This window comes from Erinaceus europaeus, chromosome 19, assembly GCF_950295315.1.
Source record: "Erinaceus europaeus chromosome 19, mEriEur2.1, whole genome shotgun sequence".
NCBI lineage: Eukaryota > Metazoa > Chordata > Mammalia > Eulipotyphla > Erinaceidae > Erinaceus > Erinaceus europaeus.
In genome coordinates, this window is record NC_080180.1 from 30,977,563 (window position 1) to 30,997,667 (window position 20,105).

A 20,105-nucleotide genomic window follows, 5' to 3' on the forward strand; every position below is an offset into this window, starting at 1 on the left:
TTATAATTGTTTCTGGCATAAAGTATTGGTTATTTCATTTCATTTGAAAGCTGTTTTTTTATTCAGACTTTGAAAAATTCTCTATTTTCAATATTTTTGGAGTGAAGGCTAGAGAATGCTAATAGAAGGTGTGCTGCTGGGAATATCATTTCTCTCCTAACCAGAGTTAGAAGGAGCTACTTATAGTTTTGGCAAGAGTTCATTTCCTCCTATACTTGACTGAACCCTTTCCTGTGGTATTTCATTCTATGCTTTCTCAGTTATATTCCTATGATATGAAAGTAGTAAAATGTTTATTTGGTTTGGTAAAGAGAATGGTTAAAAGTAAAAAAAAAAAAAAAAGAAAGAACAACCAGGAAATTGGCCTATCTGTCAAACCTGAAGTCCCAGAGATCCCAGGTACAATCCTCAAAAGTTCAACTCCGGGCAGAGGGTAAATAACATAATGGTTATTATGCAAACAGACTCTCATGCCTGAGGCTCCAAAGTCCCAGGTTCAATCCTCCGCACCACCATAAGCCAGAGCTGAACAGTGCTCTGGTAAAAAAAAAAAAAAAAAAGTTCAGCTCCCCACCATGTGCAGGAACTGAACAGTGTTCTACTGTCTCTCACTCATTAAATTAATAAAATAAAATTTAAAAACATAGAAATTGAAGGGCACAAGTAGATAGCACAATGGCTATTGCAAAGAGATTCTCATGCCCGAGGCTCCAAAATCCCAGGTTCAGTCCCCTGCACCACCATAAATCAGAGCTGCTCAGTGCTGTAATTAAAAAAAAAAAAAATTAAATTGAAAGTAGAAAGTAATAAATAATCCTTGCATATTTCAACCCTGATCATTTTCTAGGCATCTTAAATCTACAGATAATCAGTACCAGCTCTAGATAACTTATAATGTATTTGTACAGAAATGCCCTCAACTTAGCAAATACTTACTCATGTTCAAGGTCCTTTTTCTTCCTTGGAATGTTCACTGTCTTTCATTCTACCTGCTTACCTTAAAGGTTCTGTGGCCTTGCAGACCCAATTTGCCCAAAATGAATCACATGATGGTTTCCTTAAAGTTCTACAACCTGACTTGTGCATACTATCTCTCCTCTAGGGGAAAATACAGATGGTTGTTTGCATCATTATGGGCACACGTGACGATCTGTATGGGGCCATTAAAAAGCTGTGCTGTGTGCAGTCTCCCGTGCCTTCTCAGGTGAGTGGGAATTGGGCAAGAGGCACAGATAAAGCCTGAACCTTTTGGGAGGGGAGGACAGCATAATGGTTATGCGAAAGACTTTTATGCCTGAGCTTCTAGGCTTCCTGGTATCACTGTAAGCCACAGCTTAGAATATTTTGGTCTCTCTGTTTATCTTTCTTTATCTCTCTCTCATTAAAATAAGTTTTTTTAAAAGGACCTCTACCCTCCTCTAAAGCTTAAATAGTGCTATATGTGTTCAATATGATTAAAGAGACATGAGAAGCTAGCATGTGTAGACCTTGATGGTGCAACATTGAATTGAGTAGAACAACTTGGCGAGTAACTCTTCATAAATTCTGTCTTCATGCTCCCAAATGAGTATTTTCACTTAATCAGTGAGTGATATAGTACTAGGTGGTTTTAGATGGCTGGGTTCTGAGAACACAGGCTTACTCTAAAACTCTGAAAGGGAAAAGATGTTTATTCTCTTGTGGAGGTTGAGTTGTTTTTTTTGTTTGTTTGTTTGTTTGTTTTTTTTTGGTGTGTGTAGTATAGAGTGTGAGGGTGGAGAATGAAACTATATACATGCCCAGAAATACTAGAATTAGAACTACTAACTACTAATGCAAAATATATTACCTTTTAACTAGAATGTCTTAAACAAATACAGAATTTACTTGAGAATTGCTGACATTGTCTGAGAAGGTGCTAGCACCCTTTTCCTAATACTTTTTGGTCCTTTCATTATAGGTCATCAACGTTCGAACCATTGGTCAACCTGCCAGACTTCGGAGTGTAGCCCAGAAAATCTTACTTCAGATTAACTGTAAATTGGGCGGTGAGCTTTGGGGAGTAGATATCCCTTTGGTGAGTGATACTGACTTACTGTCTTCAATTCAACTCTAGAAAATCTTACCTGGCTGTTTTCCTAGTTTTTCTACAGAGCTATCTCCCCACTCCCTTTCTTTTCTTTTCTTTCTTTCTTTCTTTTTTTTTTTTTTTGTCTCCTGGGCTACATGATTTAATTTTTACCAGTAGACACCCCCCCCATTCAGTCACTCATAGAAAGAGAAGGGGAAAGACACCATAGCATCACTTCACTGCTCATGAAGTTTCCATTGTTCATTGTTTTCCCATGTGGTGCGTGCTGCAGGCTTGAACCTGGTTTCTTATGTATGGTAAAGTACACAGTCTACCAAATAAGCTATCTTCCAGTTTCCTGTTAACCCAGTCTTCAATGGTATGTTGCTGCTTTTGCACTGCCCAAGGACACAAAATAGTTTTTGCATTTAAAATTTTTTTATTTTAATGTATTTATTTATAAAATCAAAACACTGACAGTCATAAGATAATAGGGGTACAATTCCCACCACCATATTCCCTCCCCTCCCCTGATAGCATTCCTATTCTTTAACCCGCTGGGAGAATGGACCCAGGGACATTATGGGGTGAGGAAGGTGGAAGGTCAAATTCTGTAATTGCTTCCCCACTAAACATGGGCGTTGACAGTTTGAACCATACTCCCAGTCTGTCTCTCTCTTTCCCTGGTGAGGTGGGGCTCTGGGGAAGTGGGACTCCAGGACACATTGGTGGGGTCTTCTGTCCAGGGAAGTCCGGTTGGCATCATGTTAGCATCTGGAACCTGGTGGCTGAAAAAGAGTTTATGTTATAAAGCCATACAAATTGCTGATTAATCATGAACCTAAAGGCTGGAATATTGCAGATGAATATTTGGGGTCTCCGTTTTGGAAATAGCTACGAGGTCTATTTTAGGTATATTCCAAAGGATCTGTGACTTTACTTTTGCCTGAGCCTGACATTTGATATGCAGGTGGACCCAGGTTATTGTCTGGGTAGATGATGTCATGGATGAAAAAGGGGCTAGAAAGCTGAATTGGGAGTTGGGCGGTAGCGCAGCAGGTTAAGTACATGTGGCGCAAAACGCAAGGACCATCATCGTAAGGATCCCGGTTCAGGGGAGTTGCTTCACAGGTGATGAAGCAGGTCTTTCTCTCCCCCTCTCTGCTTCCCCTCCTCTCTCTAGTTCTTTCTGTCCTATCCAACAACAACATCAATAACCACAACAAGGGCAACAAAAGAGAAAACAAATAAATCAATTAAAAAATAAAAGCTGGATTAGGAAAGAGAGTAGCTCCCAAATATGGGGAAAGTGTATAAATATTGTTAAATGTAAACTCCATCAATTTGATCTGGGGCCCATATTCAGCACAGGGGCCTCTGTAACCTCTGCATTCCTGTAGGTCCGAACTTGCATTCTGCGGTCATCATTCTTAGTTGAACATTCTGAATTGCACCAATTTCAGGACCCGTCTTCTTCAGGTGATAGATAAGAGTATTTTATCTAAGCCCCCTTCGGAGGATGGAACATTCTCTACCATTGTTGATCCACATTGAGAGCAAGGTCCTATAGGGACCCCCAGAGGGGTCCATTATGTTGTTCCAGATGGAGATGACCAATGATAATGGAGAGAGGGATCTATTCAAGGTCTAGGCTCATTGTGTTTGTGTGGGAATCCCATGACTCCCCAACTAGGGCCCCAGCTGATGTGGTGGCCTGATAGTGACTAAAGAGTCATCATTAAGGTGTGCGTCTCTTGCCCCTATTCAGCTTTTGTAGTCCTTACATTGATAAGGTTAGCTTTGGAGTGACTGAGGGAAGTGTAATAGGAAGTAGGTAAGGAAGTAGGTGCATTTTTAAATAGCTAAAAAAGGAAACAAGACTAACATTTCCTCACACACAAAAATTATATGCAGTTGAGTTTTCATTGTCCTTAAATGCAGTTTTATTGGAATGTGGCTATATTTCTGTCCTGTGATGGTAAAGCCAAATAGTTCTTGCAGACATTGTCCTCATAAAGCCTAAAATGTTTACCCTATAATCTCATGCAGGAAAAAAAGTTGATTCTTGGTTGTCTTTGTTCTTAGTGCTTAAAAATTTTAAAGCTGATTGAGATCTTAGTCTTCCTTTCCCATAATGTACTTTCTTTTCTGTTGTTGCTGGAACTTCATTGCTCCAGACCAAATTTTTCAGAGAGAAACCATAGCACCTAAGCTTCCCTTGGTATTGTGGGCCACAGCCATGACAATCAGACATGGTCCCAGGCTATCCCACTGACTCCTCAGACTGTACTTTCTTTTTTTTCTTTTTTTAATATTTATTTACTTAATCCCTTTTGTTGCCCTTGTTTTTATTGTTGTAGTTATTGTTGTTGTTATTGATGTCATCATTGTTGTTATTGATGTTGTCATTGTTGGATAGGACAGAGAGAAATCTAGAGAGGAGGGGAAGACAGAGAGGGAAGATAGACACCTGCAGACCTGATTCACCACTTGTGAAGTGACTCACTCCCCTACAGGTGGGGAGCCCGGGGCTCAAACTGGGATCCTTACTCTGGTCCTCGCGCTTTGTGCCACCTGTACTCAGCCTGCCGTGTTACTGCCTGACTCCCCAGGTTGTACTTTCTAATGTTGTTTAGTGGTTCAGATGATAATAAGAGATGGAATAGTAGGAAGTTGGGAGCTAGCTCAGTGAATAGAACAAATGGCTTGTCATATGTGAGGTCCTGGATTCTATTGTTGGCAGTACATGGAAGCACCATTAACAACCAAGGGAACTCCAGGAATGGTAGAGTAGTCTGACTCACTCTCTCAATCAATCTCTATCTCATCTCTGCCTCTATCTCTGTTTTCCCCTTCTCCTTGTAATTTTATTATATGGAGTGATAGATTTCTTGGGTTCTTTTAACTTGCTTTTTTGTTTCCTAACTCAGAAACAATTGATGGTGATTGGAATGGATGTTTACCATGATCCCAGCAGAGGCATGCGCTCTGTTGTTGGCTTTGTTGCAAGCATTAATCTGTAAGTACTATTTACACTTCCATTTTGTTTGATGAACTCATTTTGATACCTAATTTGATAAATCCAGCAATTGTTTTTATTTTGTATCAGAGTAAAAATGTACTTTTATGAATTATAGTAAAAAAACATGCTAAATTTTTTTACCCGCCCTGATATTTGCTTATGCAGTCTCTAAGTCAAACTTGTTTGTGTAAGCTTATTCCTAGCTTCAGTATAATCTCCTTTAAAATGAACCTATGACTATATGGTGTTTTTCCCCCATAAATAATTCTTTTATTTGAACTGAGTAAAAATAAAACATGCTCATACAGAGATTTCCAGAAATTTTAGAAAAATTTAGCAATCTCTTCATGGTCCATCTTTTATTAACCACTACCAAAGATTTAATGTATGAACACACACAAACACATATACAAAGGGCATATTATTATGCCTATTATTCCTCAGCTTGTTTTTTTAAATATTTATTCCGTTTTCTTGCCCTTGTTTTCTTGTTGTTGTAGTTATTGTTGTTGTTATTGATGCTATCGTTGTTGGATAAGACAGAGAGAAATGGAGAAAGGAGGAGAAGACAAAGAGGGGGAAGATAGACACCTGCAGACTTGCCTCACTGCTTGTGAAGCTACTCCCCTGCAGGTGGGGAGCCTGGGGCTCAAACGAGTATCCTTACCTTGGTCCCTGCACTTGGCACCACCTGCACTTAACCTGCTGCTCTACTGCCCGACTCCCTCCTTAGCTTACTTTATACCCTTTAAGTAGTATACTTTTGATATTTTTTAAAGTAATTTATTTATTTATTCATGAGAAATACAGGCAGAGAGAGAAAGAACCAGACATCACTCTGGTACATGTACTGCCAAGGATTGAACTCAAGAACTTATAGTTGAGAATCCAATGCTTTATCCACTGTACCACCTCCCGGACCACCTTTTGATGTTTTTCTATAGCACTGCAAATAGCATTTAAAGTAATTTTAAAACATATTTTTATTTTAAAGAGAGAGAGTAGAGAGAAAGATAAAGAGAGACCAGAGCATGGCTCACTTCTGGTTTATGGTGGTGCTGGAGATTTAACCTGCAACCTTGGAGCCTCAGGCATATGAAAATCTTTTGTATACCCATTATACATTCTTCCCTATCCTCAACAAATTCCTTTTAACTTCTTCATGAAATTTATTGTATTCCCTCTCTCTAGCACTATTTATTTAACTAATCACTTGATAGATGTCTAGGTGATTAAACTTTTTTACTTGGAAGCAGTATTTTAGTAGATAACCCACACTTTTGTCTGTGTTTTGATGTCATCTGTAGATGACTAACATTGTTTTCCCCTAGCACCAGGTATTCTTACAGGTAACTTAGCTGCATTTACTAGGTAATTACTGTTGACCTGTGCCTAGAAAAGGCATGTGCTGACATTCAGGCTGAATCTTCTGTGAGTGTGTATTCATCTCTCTTCTCTCTTTCTCTCTCTTTACTGCCTTTATGCCAGCACCCTCACAAAATGGTATTCACGAGTGGTATTCCAGATGCCTCATCAGGAGATTGTGGATAGCCTGAAGCTGTGCTTGGTGGGCTCCTTAAAAAAGTTTTATGAGGTGAGGAGGACAGAAACTCTTAAAGTTTCAGGTTTCTTTCTTTCTTTCTTCTTCTTTTTTTTAACTTACAGGGTTTTTAAGTGCTGCCTACATGACTACTTTTAAGAAGTCTGACTTAGAGGAACCCTAGACTGAAGACTAAAAACAGCTAAAAAAAAAAAAACAGCTAAAAAGAACTGCTTGCATATTGTACTTGTATTAAATAGCTCAAAGAGCTGACTGTTTCTTTCTTTTTCTTTTTTTTTAAAGAATTTATTTATTCATGAGAAAGATAGGAAGAGAGAAAGAACCAGCCATCACTTTGGTACATGTGCTGCCGGGGATCAAACTTGGGACCTCATGGTTGAGAATCCAATCCACTTCACCACCTCCCAGACGACTGATTGTTTCTTAAGTTGTCAATTTGATTTTGTAACATAATCTTCATCTCTTTATCAGGAAAGTTGGGTAAAATTTCAGTGGTTAAAGCAGCTTATTCTTTTACTTAGCTTTTTATTACTGTCATTAGGCGTTGGCTCTTTTCATTTTGGTTTAAGACAAATGCCTATCTGTAAATCACCCCCTAGAACTACAAAAAATGCTGATCATTGAAAATTGCTGTCATTAAGCTGATATAGGGTCTGGAACAATAAACAAGCAAGGTATTAGATTTGCCTCAACCAGTAAGTACATCAAAGGAAGCACTGATAAGTGGCTTTCATTTCTTAGGGTCAGAGTCAGCCCTTTGTATAGAGATTAAACAGGAAGAAATTTAATAATTTTATGTGACTAAAGTCAACCTCTTGGACTCCACCTTACTCCTTTTTAGAACAGTTCCTGAAGTATCTTTCAAATAGCTTGTTACTGTTCAAATCTTTTTTTAAATATATTTTTATTTATTTCCTTTTGTTGCCCTTGTTGTCTTATTGTTGTAGTTGTTATTGATGTTGTTGTTGGACAGAGAGAAATAGAGAGAGATGGGGAAGACAGAGAAGGGGAGAGAGACAGATATCTGCAGACCTGCTTCACCACTTGTGAAGCTACTCCCCTACAGGAGGGATCCTCACTTCAGTCCTTGCGCCTTGCACCTTGTGCACTTAACCCACTGTGCTACCGCCCAATTCCCTAAATCTTAGAGCTTGTATAAAAAAGAAGTTGAGAGACCTGGGAAGTGACACACTCAGTAGAATACACACCTTATCATACTCTTGAGTTTGAGCCTGGCATCATTGAGAACATCAGATGGGAAATCCATAGTGAGCGGAATAATGCTTTGGTATTTTTCCTTTTCTTTCCTTCTCATTTTACCCTCTCAAATTATAGAATTTTTTTAAAAGTAGGCTGTGTAGTTGCACAAGCCCTAGGTTCATTCCCTGACACTGAAAAACAAGTTGAATTTTTTTATCTATAAGAAGTTCCATATGATATGCTATTTTGTTACCAAGTTCTACCACATCTTTTTTTTTAAACACATATATATTAATATTTAATTATTTTCCCTTTTGTTGCCCTTGTTTTACTGTTGTAGTTCTATTGTTGTTGTTGTTATTGATGTCGTTGTTGGATAGGACAGAGAGAAATTGAGAGAGGAGGGAAAGACAGAGAAGGGGAGAGAAAACAACTGCAGACCTGCTTCACTGCTTGTGAAGCGACTCCCCTGCAAGTGAGTAGCTGGGGGCTCAAACCAGGATCCTTACATAGGTCCTTGTGCTTTGCGCCACCTGCACTTAACCCACTGCGCTACCGCCCAACCCCTTCTACCACATTTTCTATCTTCTTGTTACTGTAGTTTTTTCTTCAATGTTCTTTTAGATCCTAACTCAAAGATTACTTCTATGATACACTCCCTCCAATGCCTCAGCTAGACTTACTGATGTTCCTCTTTAGAGCCCTTTGTTTATATTTTATGTAGTGGTTATCAAATGATGTCTTATAATAGTAATTTGTTTTGTTATTTGTCTCTCCCTCTGGGTTATAAATTATTTGAGCTCTGTTTGACTGTTGATGACTACTACAGTTACTATAAACTTAGTGACATGCAATGTACAAATGATAATGGAGTACTACTAAGCTCTGGCATGTGATTATATAGGGGAATTGAATTGAACCTCAAGGTCCTTATAGGGGAATTGAATTGAACCTCAAGGTCCTTAGGCAGACAAGTCTGTTGTACTACTGCTACCCTATTAACCTGGGTCTAGAAAAACCTAACATTTATATTTGACTAGTCAGAGAAGGAAATAAATATAATAAATTATAACATAAGTGAAAGATAGATAATTGAAGGAAAATCATTAAAAACAAAAGGTAGTTACTTGAAATGACCAACAAAATGACAAACTTATAGACAGACTACCCAATAAAATTAAGAAAGTCAGAGAACTAAAACCAGAAATATTTTTTAAATTTTTTATTATCTTTATTTATTGGATAGACACAGCCAGAAATCAAGAGGGAATGGGGTGACTGAGAGGGAGAGAGACAGAGAGAAACCTGCAGCACTGCTTCACCACTCACAAAGCTTTCCCCCTGCAGGTGGGAGCCAGGGGCTTGAACCTGGGTCCTTGCGCATTGTAATATGTGTGCTCAACCAGGTGCGCCACCACCCAGCCCCAACCAAAAATATTTTTTCAGGATTTTTATTTGATTAATGAGAAAGATAGAAGGAGAGAGAGAAAGAACCAGATAACACTCTGGTACATGTGCTGCCAGGGATCGAACTCAGGACCTCATGCTTGAGAGTCCAATGCTTTATCCACTGTGCCACCTTCCAGACCACCAGAAATATTGTCTAAAACATTATACTTGACCTTACAAAAATGAAAAATTATAGAAACTTAGTATGCCAAGAAGATTACCTAAATGAAATGGCTAAGCCCTGAGAAGACACAAAATAGTTTTAGAGAAGAATTAACATCAATCTTTTACAAACTATTCCAAAAAATAGAAAAAGAAGAAACAACTCCCACCAAAATGCTGGAGATTGAACTGGGAATCTCAGACATTAAAATCCAAGACTCGGGGCCGAGGGGGTGGCGCACCTGCTTAAGTGCACACATTACAGTGCACAAGGATCTGGGTTCAAGCCCCTGGTCCCCACCTGCAGGGGAAAAGCTTCAGGAGTGATGAAGTAGGTCTGCAGGTGTCTCTCTGTCTCTCTTCTGCACTGTATTCACCTCCCCTCATAATATCTCTGTCTCTGTTCAAAATAAATAAAGTTTAAAAAACGAAAAAAAAAAATCCAAGACTCTTCCAGTTAAGCTGTAATATTTCCCCAGTTACCATTTGTATTTGACTATTGTGACTTCTTATATACCCACCCCTCCCTAGACTCATCTTTTGTAAAATGAAGCAATGAACGATGACCTAGGAAACTTAGCATTGCTAATAACTACTAGATTTTTTAACTGTCTCTATTTAAAATTATTTTAAAATATTTTATTTTTAAGTCACTTTAGTCAGAGTAATCCTGTCTTTCACTTCTACTGGAAGCATACATAAGACTGAGTATAGACAAAAAGAGTGGTAGACAGAAAAGAGGTAGACAAAGAGGTAATGAAGTGATGACTTCTAAGTAAATTTGATAGTATTTTTCACTTGCTGATTTTATGGTGTTCCTTGCCTGTGTTTCACAATATCTCTTATTTTCTCGATCTACCTCAGTTTCTAATGTACCTAATCTAAATGTAATCTAAATGTGCCTTGGTTTCAACTTTATGTAATATGTATATATCCTCTTAAAAACCCTAGGAACTGGAGTCTTACAGGTCATAATTAGATCTACTGACCCCAGACCTTGTTCTTCCTATTTCCTCATTTCTGATATGAGGATGTTTTCCAGATCTAAGTGCTTTTGGTATCTGCCTTTTACTACAGTGTACTAATTAAGGCTCTTTGGGAACTAATTGGTAAGATTTGGAGAGTCTCAGAAGGTTGGTAGAAGGATAAGTAACTGTCAAGCTGGGAAATGGACAGGAATCAAAATAACTCCTGGAACAACACAGCAATCTGAAGAGATACCACTACAGAAAGGGTTTTCATTCTCTGCACAGGATTTCAGAGTGAGGTAGCAGCATTCTACTGGCATGGCTTGAGTCATATCTATGTCATTGTTAGTGCAGTGGTTTTCAGCTAGGAACAGATTTGTCCTCCTAGGGGACTATGTCTAGAGACATTTTTGTTATAATAGGTGTGGATAGGGTGCTACTGGCGTCTTTGTGAATCAGGACTAGAACATTTGCTAAACATTCTCTAGTGTCCCCCACAAAGACTTGTCTAGCCCCACATGTCAATACTGAGGTTGAAAAATTCTAACCTAGGGGACAGCGCTCAACTAATAGTCCTGCCAATGCATCTTTTGTTAGAGGCTTGGCACATCCTGAAATGCTCTTACCCAATCAAAAAAAAAAAAAAGGAAGAATTAAAAAAAGCTAACTAGTATAAACTGGGGAAATATTTTTTCTTTTTTTATTTTATTAAATTATTTATTTATTAGAAAGATAGGAGAGAGAAAAAGAACCAAGCATCACTCTGGTACATGTGCTGCTGGGGACTGATCTCAGGACCTCATGCTTAAGAGTCCAATGCTTTATCCACTGCACCACCTCCCAGACCACAAAATAATAGAGACAGAAATAATGAAAGAGACCACAGTACCAAGGCTTCCTTCAGTGCAGTGGGGGCTGGGCTTGAACCTGTCCAAGTGAGCTATTTTGCCAACTGAGGACATTCATTCAATCTTGGAGTGTATTGGTAATTCTTGTTAAGGTAATTCATCTGCAGTGTCACAGGAAAAAAAGGGAAAACAATACATATACAAAATACTTGAAATCAGGGTGGGGGCAACAACATAATGGTTATGTAAACAGACTCTCATGCCTGAGGCTTCTAAGTCCCAGGTTCAATACCCCACATCACCATAAATCAGAGTGGAGCAGTTCTTGTGTGTTTCTTTCTCTGCAACTCTCTCAAAAATAAAATAAATAAAAATTTTTTAAAAGCTAGCTTTAAAAAATATTTGAAATTATTCATTTATACTCCAAAAAGATTTTAAGTGATTATTTTAGAAAGAGGTTTCTTTGTGGTCCAGGAGGTGGCGCAGTGAGAAAGCTTTGGACTCTCAAGCATGAGGTCCTGAGTTCGATCCCCGGCAGCGTATGTGCCAGAGTGATATCTGGTTCTTTCTCTCTACTCCTATCTTTCTCATAAATAAATAAAATCTTTAAAAAAAAAAGAAGAGGTTTCTTTGGGGGAAAAAAATCTTAAGTTTTCATAAGGAATGTATAGTGTATGAATATTCAATTTAGTGATAATTTGGGTTTTTGAGGGTAATTGTGAAAAAAAGCCTAGAGTGAGCCATATTCAACTAGAATCAAACTCACTAGCTATGAACTAAAACCCAAAGCACATTTAAAGAACTTCCTAGTTTTAAACGGAACAGCCTACTTTCTTGAATTATTAAGGTCAACTACAACTAAGACATAATTATATTACCTAAATGTGGAGAAATTATTCTCCAAATTGAGTTAAGCCAGTATTTAATTTGATTTAGATTCATAAACAATTACGGTGACTCTATAATTTGAATGTTTTGCTTTCTTATAATACCTTTACCAGACTTGTTTTATTAGCCTAAGAAAGTTTAGAAACTTTTAACCCCTCTGGCATGGTAACACTGAACCCCCCACTGTCAGAAAAATCTATTGATATATGTAGAAGTGAACCTCTCACTTTATGTATTTATTTATTTATTTATTTATTTATATTACCAGAGCACTGTTCAGTTCTGGCTTATGGTTATGTGGGAGATTGAACCTGGAACTTTGGAACCTCACGGCATTAGTGTCTGTTTGCATAACTATTATGCTATTCCCCCCCACTCTTCCTGTAGCTATTGACCCTAGGGCCCCACAGTTCACTTAATTGGGGTGTCATTTCAGGTGAACCATTGTCTCCCAGAGAAGATTGTGGTGTACCGTGATGGAGTGTCTGATGGCCAGCTAAAAACAGTTGCTAACTATGAGATTCCTCAGCTACAGAAGTGTTTTGAAGCTTTTGAGAACTACCATCCCAAGATGGTAGTATTTGTAGTTCAAAAGAAAATCAGCACCAATCTGTACCTTGCTGCTACTGAGCACTTTGTGACTCCCTCCCCTGGGACTGTTGTAGATCATACAATAACAAGCTGTGATTGGTAAGTGAGCAGAGCATGAAACTCTGGTTGAAGTAGCTATCTGCTCTTGGTATTGGAATAGGGAGGTTACCTGGAATGATGCAGGATTTCATCTACTTTTAGTTTTTTTGTTTGTTTGTTTTTGCCTCCAGGGTCATTGCTGGGGCTTGGTGCCTACACTTAAGAATCCACTGCTCCTGGAGGCTATTTTTCCCCTTTTCTTGCCCTTGTTGTTTATTGTTATTGTTGTTGTTGTTATTGGGTAGGACAGAGAGAAATCAAGAGAGGGGGAGAAAAATATACCTGCTTTACCACTTGTAAAGTGATCCACCTGCCTACAGGTGGAGATCCGGGGGCTCGAACCGGGATCATTGCGTGGTTCCTTGTACTTCTCACCTTGTGCACTTAACCTGCTGCGCTACTACCTGGCCCCCTTTAAAATAGTTTTTAAAAGCTATTAAAAATAAAACTTTTAAGGGGCCAGGCGGGAGTGCAGCTGGTTAAGTACACATGGAGTGAAGCGCAAGGACCACCGTAAGGATCCCGGTTTGAGCCCCCAGCTCCCCACCTGCAGGGAGGTGGGTCACTTTACAAGTGGTGAAGCAGGTATTCAAGTGTCTTTCTCTCCCCCTCTCTATTTTACCCTCCTTTCTTGACTTCTCTCTGTCCTATCCAACAACAACGACAACAGTAACAATAACAACAAGGGCAACAAAATGGGGAAAATGACCTCCAAGTGCAGTGGATTCATAGTGCAGGCACTGAGCCCCAGTGACAACCCTGGAGGCAGAAAAGAAAAAAAAAGGAAACTTTTTCTTCTTAGATGTAGTATATTGAACATAGACATTATTTTCCTAAGATCATGCACATTTAACTTTTTGCATGCACCATTATACCACCATTTAAAAACTGTTTGTTCAGTCAGGAGATTTGAGTTTTAATTTGGTGGTCCCTGTGTCCTTCATCCATGTCCATTAATTTGTCCTCTAAGTTTTGTGTGAAGAAACCAGAATGATCTCTAAGATCTTTCTCAACTGTTTGAACATACTAACCGTATCACTGTTTTATACATTTTCCTTACTAGGGTGGATTTCTACCTTCTTGCCCATCATGTACGGCAGGGTTGTGGCATTCCAACACATTATATCTGTGTTCTCAACACTGCAAACCTGAGTCCTGATCATATGCAGAGGTGAGCTGATCAATTCTTTACTCCGTCTCAAATAATTCTGTCAGCTAGCTACGGTAGAGTTACTACTCACCCCCTCCCAAGAAATTCACACCCCATCATGAATTCCTTCATAATAATGTTATGTTTATGAGTAGTTATTTTTACTGATAATCCTATTGTATATTAAAGTTACTTGAAGAACTTATAAATAAAAATAATACTAAGTGATATAAACCAGGAGGACAAGTGCCAGATTATCCCAGTCATAGGTAGAGTTTTGTTTCTGCCACCAATGTAATTGCTAGGGCTCAGTGCCTACATGACTCCAGGTCCTGGGGTCCATTATTTTTTACTTTTTGATAGAGAGTGAGAGAGAGAGAGAGAGAAGAGAAACCTGCAGTACTGTTCCACCACTTGTGAAGCTCCCTCCCTCCAAAACCCTCACATCCCCAAAGTTGGGAACTGCTAGGCACCTGAACATCCAACATGGTAATATGTATTCTATTAGGTGAGCCACCATCCAATTGCAATAAGATGTTGTGTTTTTGTTGTTGTTGCTTGTTTTGTTTTTACTTATTTATTATTGGATAGAGACAGAAATTGACAAGAGAGGGGAAGATAGGGAGAGAGACACCTGTAGCCCTGCTTCAGCACTTGTGAAGCTTTCCCCCTGCAGGTGGGGATGAAGGACTTGAACTTGGGTCCTTGTGCACTGTAACATGTGCACTTAGCCAGCTGTGCCACCACCTGGCCCCAGATGTTGTGTTGTTTTAATTGTTATCACTGGGTCTCAGTTCCCTGAGGCTTTTTATTTTAGCCTTTTTTCGTTCTGAAAGAGACAGAAAATTAGACATGGGAAGATAGACACCTGCAGCAGTGGTCCATCATTTGTGAAGTTCCCCCCTTTCAAGTGGTGACCAGGAGCTTGATAATATGTGCACTGTTACCATTTATTTATGAGAAAGAGGGAGAGAAAACCATAGTGTTGCTTTGGTAACGCCAGGGACTAAATTCAGGAACAGTAGAATCATAGAATCATGCAGGTGCAAGCCTCCAACAATAACCTTGGCAATGAGAAAATGGAAAAAAAGGAAAATACAGGGTGAAAATTGATAAACTCTGGTCTATTTTAGTAGATTCAGGCAAAGTAGGAGAGAGTATAGAACAATGAAAAATCCCCTATGATGAAGGAAGATGGTAGTTTGGTGGTGGATGAACTGTGCTAGTACCTATTTTTGGAGTAATGTGAGACTGTATCTTTGTGACAGCAGTCTTGAAAACATTTCCTCAATAAAACAAAAGTAAAATGATGTCGAAGCTTTAACCTCCAAACATTCTGAAATTGTTTTATTTTTTTGTTGTTGTTTTACTAGAGCATTACTTATGGCAGAGCAAGGGTTCAAATCTGGATCTTAGCAGCCTCAGCATGAAAGTCTTTTTGCATAACTATTATGCTATTTTTCCTGTCCTGAAGCATTTATATTTTTAAGGTCTGCTCTGAATGATTATGATGTAGAACCAGAATTGAGACCCAGTGCTTCTGAACTCAGATCATACAAATTTTTTGTTGAAATATTTAATCTTTGGGGCTGGGTGGTAGCACACCTAGTTGAGTGCGCATGTTAGAGTGTTCAAAGACCCAGGTTTGAGCCCCTGGTCCCCACCTGCAGGGGGAAAGCTTTGCAAGTGCTGAAGCAGTGCTTCAGGTGTCTCTCTGTCTCTCTCTCTCTGTCTCTCCCCTCTCGAATTCTGGCTGTCTCTATCCAATAAATAAATAAAGATAATAAAAAGTAAATAAATAAATAATCTTTCTGCAGTGCTTCCTTGAGACTTAAAAAAATCTGTTATTTTTATTTCCCTTGTTTACTACTGAAACTGGAGGGAGATTTATTAGATTTATTTATTTATTTTTATTGCCACCAAGGGTTAATAGCTGAGGCTTGTCACTGGCAATATGAATCCAATGCTCCTAGCAACCTTTTTTTTTTGCCTTCAATGCTCCTGGCAGACATTTTTGTTGTTCTTATTGTATAGGACAGAGAGAAATCAAGACAGGAGAGGAAGACAGATAGACACCTGTAGACCTGCTCTACCACTTGTGAAGTGACCCCCCTGCTGGTGGGGAGCCAGGGGCTCAAACCAGTATCCTTGCACCAGTCCCTGTACTTCGCACTATGTGCGCTTAACCCAGTACACCACAGCCTGGCCCCCACCTAGCAGCCATTTTTCCTTTACTTATTTATTTATTTATTTATTTATTTATTTATTTATTTATTTTTCTATTAGATAGGACAGAGTGATTGAGGGGGGATTTAGAAATTGAGAGAGAGGGAGTTAGGCACAGTGGGTTAAGTGCACATGGCGCAAAGCACAAGGATCCCTGTTCGAGCCCCTGGCTCCCCACCTGCAGGGGGGTCGATTCACAGGCAGTAAAGCAGGTCTGCAGGTGTCTATCTTTCTCTTCCCCTCTCTGTCTTCCCCTCCTCTCTCCATTTCTCTCTGTCCTATTCAACAATGACATCAATAACAACAGCAATAATAACTACAACAATAAAACATGAATGGCAGCAAAAAGGGAAAATGAATAAATAAATATTAAAAAAAAAGAAATTGAGAGAGGAAGAGAAACAGAGGCAGCTTCATCTTTAGCGAAGTGTCGCCCCTATAAGGGATTTTATTTATTTATTTTTTTAATAACTAAATAAGAATAATTTTTAAAAATATTTATTCCCTTTTGTTGCCCTTGTTGTTTTGTTGTTGTAGTTATTATTGATGTCATCGTTGTTGGATAGGACAGAGAGATATGGAGAGAGGAGGGTAAGACAGAGAAGAGGAGAGAAAGGTAGACACCTGCAGATCTGCTTCACCGCCTGTAAAGTGACTCCCCTATAGGTGGGGAGCCGGGGGCTCGAACCAGCATCCTTTTGCCGGTCCTTGCACTTCGCGCCACCTGCGCTTAACCCACTGTGCTACCGCCCAACTCCCCCTATGAGGGATTTTAAAAGAGGTAATTTTCAGTTCAGGATGTGTCCCAGTGAGTTTAGTGCAGGACTTTTCATGTATGAAGAGTTAAGTTTTACCCTAGCACAGATATGCCATAGCAGTGCTCTAGTTCCTCAGTACACACACACACACACACACATACATTTTTAAGGTTTTTTTTCACTTTTTTAAAAAAAACTTTATTTATTTGATAGAGACAGCCAGAAATTGAGAAGGGGGAGACAGAGAGACATCTGCAGTACTACTTCACCACTTGTGAAGCTTTCCCCCTGCAGGTGGGGGACCCAGGGTTTGAACCTGGGTCCTTGCGCACTGTAACGTGCACTCAATCAGGTGCGCCACCACCTGGCCCCAGTACTTTTTTTTTTTAATAGCTACCAGGGTTATCACTGGGGCTTGGTGCTACCACTAGGAATCCACCTTTTTGGTGGCCTTTTTTTTTTTTTTTTGAGATTTTTTTTCCCCTTTTGTTGCCCTTGTTTTTATTGTTGTAGTTATTGTTGTCATCGTTGTTAGATAGGACAGAGAGAAATGGAGAGAGGAGGGGAAGACAGGGAGAGAGAAAGATAGACACCTGCAGACTTGCTTCACCGCCTGTGAAGCAACTCCCCTGCAGGTGGGGAGCTGGGGGCTCAAACTGGGATCCTTACACTGGTCCTTGTGCTTCACACCATGTGCGCTTAACCCGCTGCACTACCGCCCATCCCCCTCTGCTTTATTTTTATTTGACAGGACAGAGAGAAATTGAGGGGGCGGGAGGAGAAAGAACCTGCAGACCTGCTTCACTGCTCATGAATCATCCTCCCTGCAGATGAGGAGCAGGCTCAAACCCAGATCCTTGTGCATAGTGATACTGACCAAGTGCACCACCACTAGCCCACCCCACCGCCCCACCCACCCCCCACCAATATTGTATGTCATTTACCTTTAAGTATCATGTCCCACATTGAAGATGGAGTGGTAAGAATCATATTTCTTCTTGCCTACAGGTTGACTTTCAAACTGTGCCACATGTACTGGAATTGGCCTGGTACCATCAGAGTTCCAGCTCCTTGCAAATATGCCCACAAGCTAGCGTTCCTATCAGGACAAATCTTGCATCATGAACCAGCCATCCAGCTGTGTGAGAACCTGTTCTTCCTGTGACAGGGTGATCAGAATGTGGGCAGAATTAGAGAATTCCACTGTGGCTTGTGCAGATCCAACAGAGACTGACAGGGATTTTGTGTTAGTGTTTTCTCCTTCATCCAGTAGAGTAAGATAACTTTTTCTCTCTTTTGAATGGATATCGCTAAGAAGCAAGCTCCACTTTAAGTATCAGCTGGAAATTGCATTGCTGTCTTTGTAGGGCAGTTGGGGACAGCAGTTGGGGACAGTTACTGCAGGGTGGAGTAGGTGCATACCAGGGAGCCTCCACAGCAAATGTAAGCTTGCAGAGGCAGCAGTCTCACCTATAAGCTATACTTAACTAAATAATTCCCTTTTTTAGTGCCAGAAGTGATAATGAACACAGTCATTGAATGTAACTTCAAATAGAAAACTACTGTACTTTTCAAGTATAATAACATTGCTGGTATGTTTTAGAGGCTTATAGGTAAAAACAGCTGGAGGCCTAATCAAGCTCTTGCTGACCTGACCTTTTCTGGGGATTGAGTTTATTACACCTGTGACTTCAGATGGCTTTGAAAGGAGCACTTAGATATTCTTTAGCTATCCATGACAGGGGCAGATGCAGTTTTAACTGTATTCAGATGCTTTATAGTATGCCATGTTGATTTTTCCTACTATACATATATACATACACCTCTGCTCAACAATCTTTACTAAGTTTCAGTTTTTAAATTAAGAATCAGAACATTTGAAAGTCAGCAATTAATAAGGTTCAAGATGGAGTGTGATTTTTTTCTTGAAACTTTTTTTGCAGGTGTGTGACCTTTTCTGTTGATTTAAATTCATAACTTGAAGCACACTTATTTCCCCTGCTCAGTAACTTCTTCCTGGCTGTTGACTCATTTGTTAGAATTTTTTCTGAATCTAGGTTGATATTTACAGAAGTTGACATTGGAAAAAAGACACTTCTGTCAAAGTCCAAACATTTCAAGTTAGAAATGGTAACATGCTTGCAGGTTTCAGTGAAGCATGTTTTTGTGTGTTTATTTCCTCCCCACACCCTCCACTCACCTGTTTTAAAACATTTTGCATCTCATCAGGGTTAATATAGTATTACTTTGTTTTAAGTGAGTTTTAAAAGACAATTTTATTGAAACTTTTGTCTCTTTGGGGTGTGATAGCAGGGGAGGGACAAAGCAGAAATTCCCATTATATTTGACTGTATGAGAACAGAAATTTTTTCTTAAAACACAGTACAAGAAGAAAAGCAAAGCAAGTTTTCACTTTGTCAAAACACCCACAGAACCTGAGCAAGGAATTGAGTGTTGATGGTCCTCAAGTGCAATTCTGGTTTCATTTGGAGTGTGGGATGTAGGATAATAATTCTAAAACCACTGAATCAAAACTATTTGGATCACTGTTCTCTGGCTTAACAGATCAGCTTTCTGGTTCTCTTTGGAAGTATTTTGAATTTATCTTTTGTATTGGAATACCTAATATTCATTTTTTTCTTCTACAATCAGAAAAGACAAATATTTGATGATAAAACTTTCTTTGCTTTTAACTCCTGGTTTCCTTGCCTTGCTTTTCAATTTTCATGTCAAATGATTGGGTCATGGTATGGGAAATAAATTTAAAAAATTGTATAAATGTGTGATTGTGTTTTAAATTGTGTCATTTATGTAGTATATTAATATAGATCTTTGTAGAGCTGCAATTTTTGTGGTAATGACTTAATTATGTGGCATGTAACATATGGCTCCATTAGTCCTTGTTAAATGATTTCACTTGGGGCTGGGTGGTGTCACGGTCAGGTGGTGGCACAGTCTAAGCACTTGGGTTCAAGCCTCTGGCCCTAACCTGCACAGGGTAGCTTCCCAAATGGTCAAGTAGTGCTGCAGATGTCTCTCTTTCCATCTCTGTCTCCCCCTTGCCTTTTGAGTTCTGTCCGTCTGTCTCAACCCAATGAATAAAATATATTTAAAAATTATATCGGGAGTCGGG

At 39.3% G+C, this 20,105-nt stretch overlaps 1 protein-coding gene across 1 annotated transcript in view; it reads left to right on the forward strand.

The window, feature by feature from the left end:
- Positions 1-19,751, forward strand: part of PIWIL2 (piwi like RNA-mediated gene silencing 2) — a 74,562-nt gene extending 54,811 nt beyond the window's left edge. The window contains exons 16-22 of the mRNA XM_007529123.2: positions 1,103-1,204; positions 1,940-2,056; positions 4,981-5,069; positions 6,561-6,666; positions 12,585-12,838; positions 13,902-14,009; positions 17,981-19,751. Of these exons, the coding sequence (XP_007529185.1) occupies positions 1,103-1,204; positions 1,940-2,056; positions 4,981-5,069; positions 6,561-6,666; positions 12,585-12,838; positions 13,902-14,009; positions 17,981-18,137 (933 nt within the window). The 3' untranslated portion in view covers positions 18,138-19,751. The remainder of the gene's footprint in view (positions 1-1,102; positions 1,205-1,939; positions 2,057-4,980; positions 5,070-6,560; positions 6,667-12,584; positions 12,839-13,901; positions 14,010-17,980) is intronic.
- Positions 19,752-20,105: the final 354 nt, after the last annotated feature.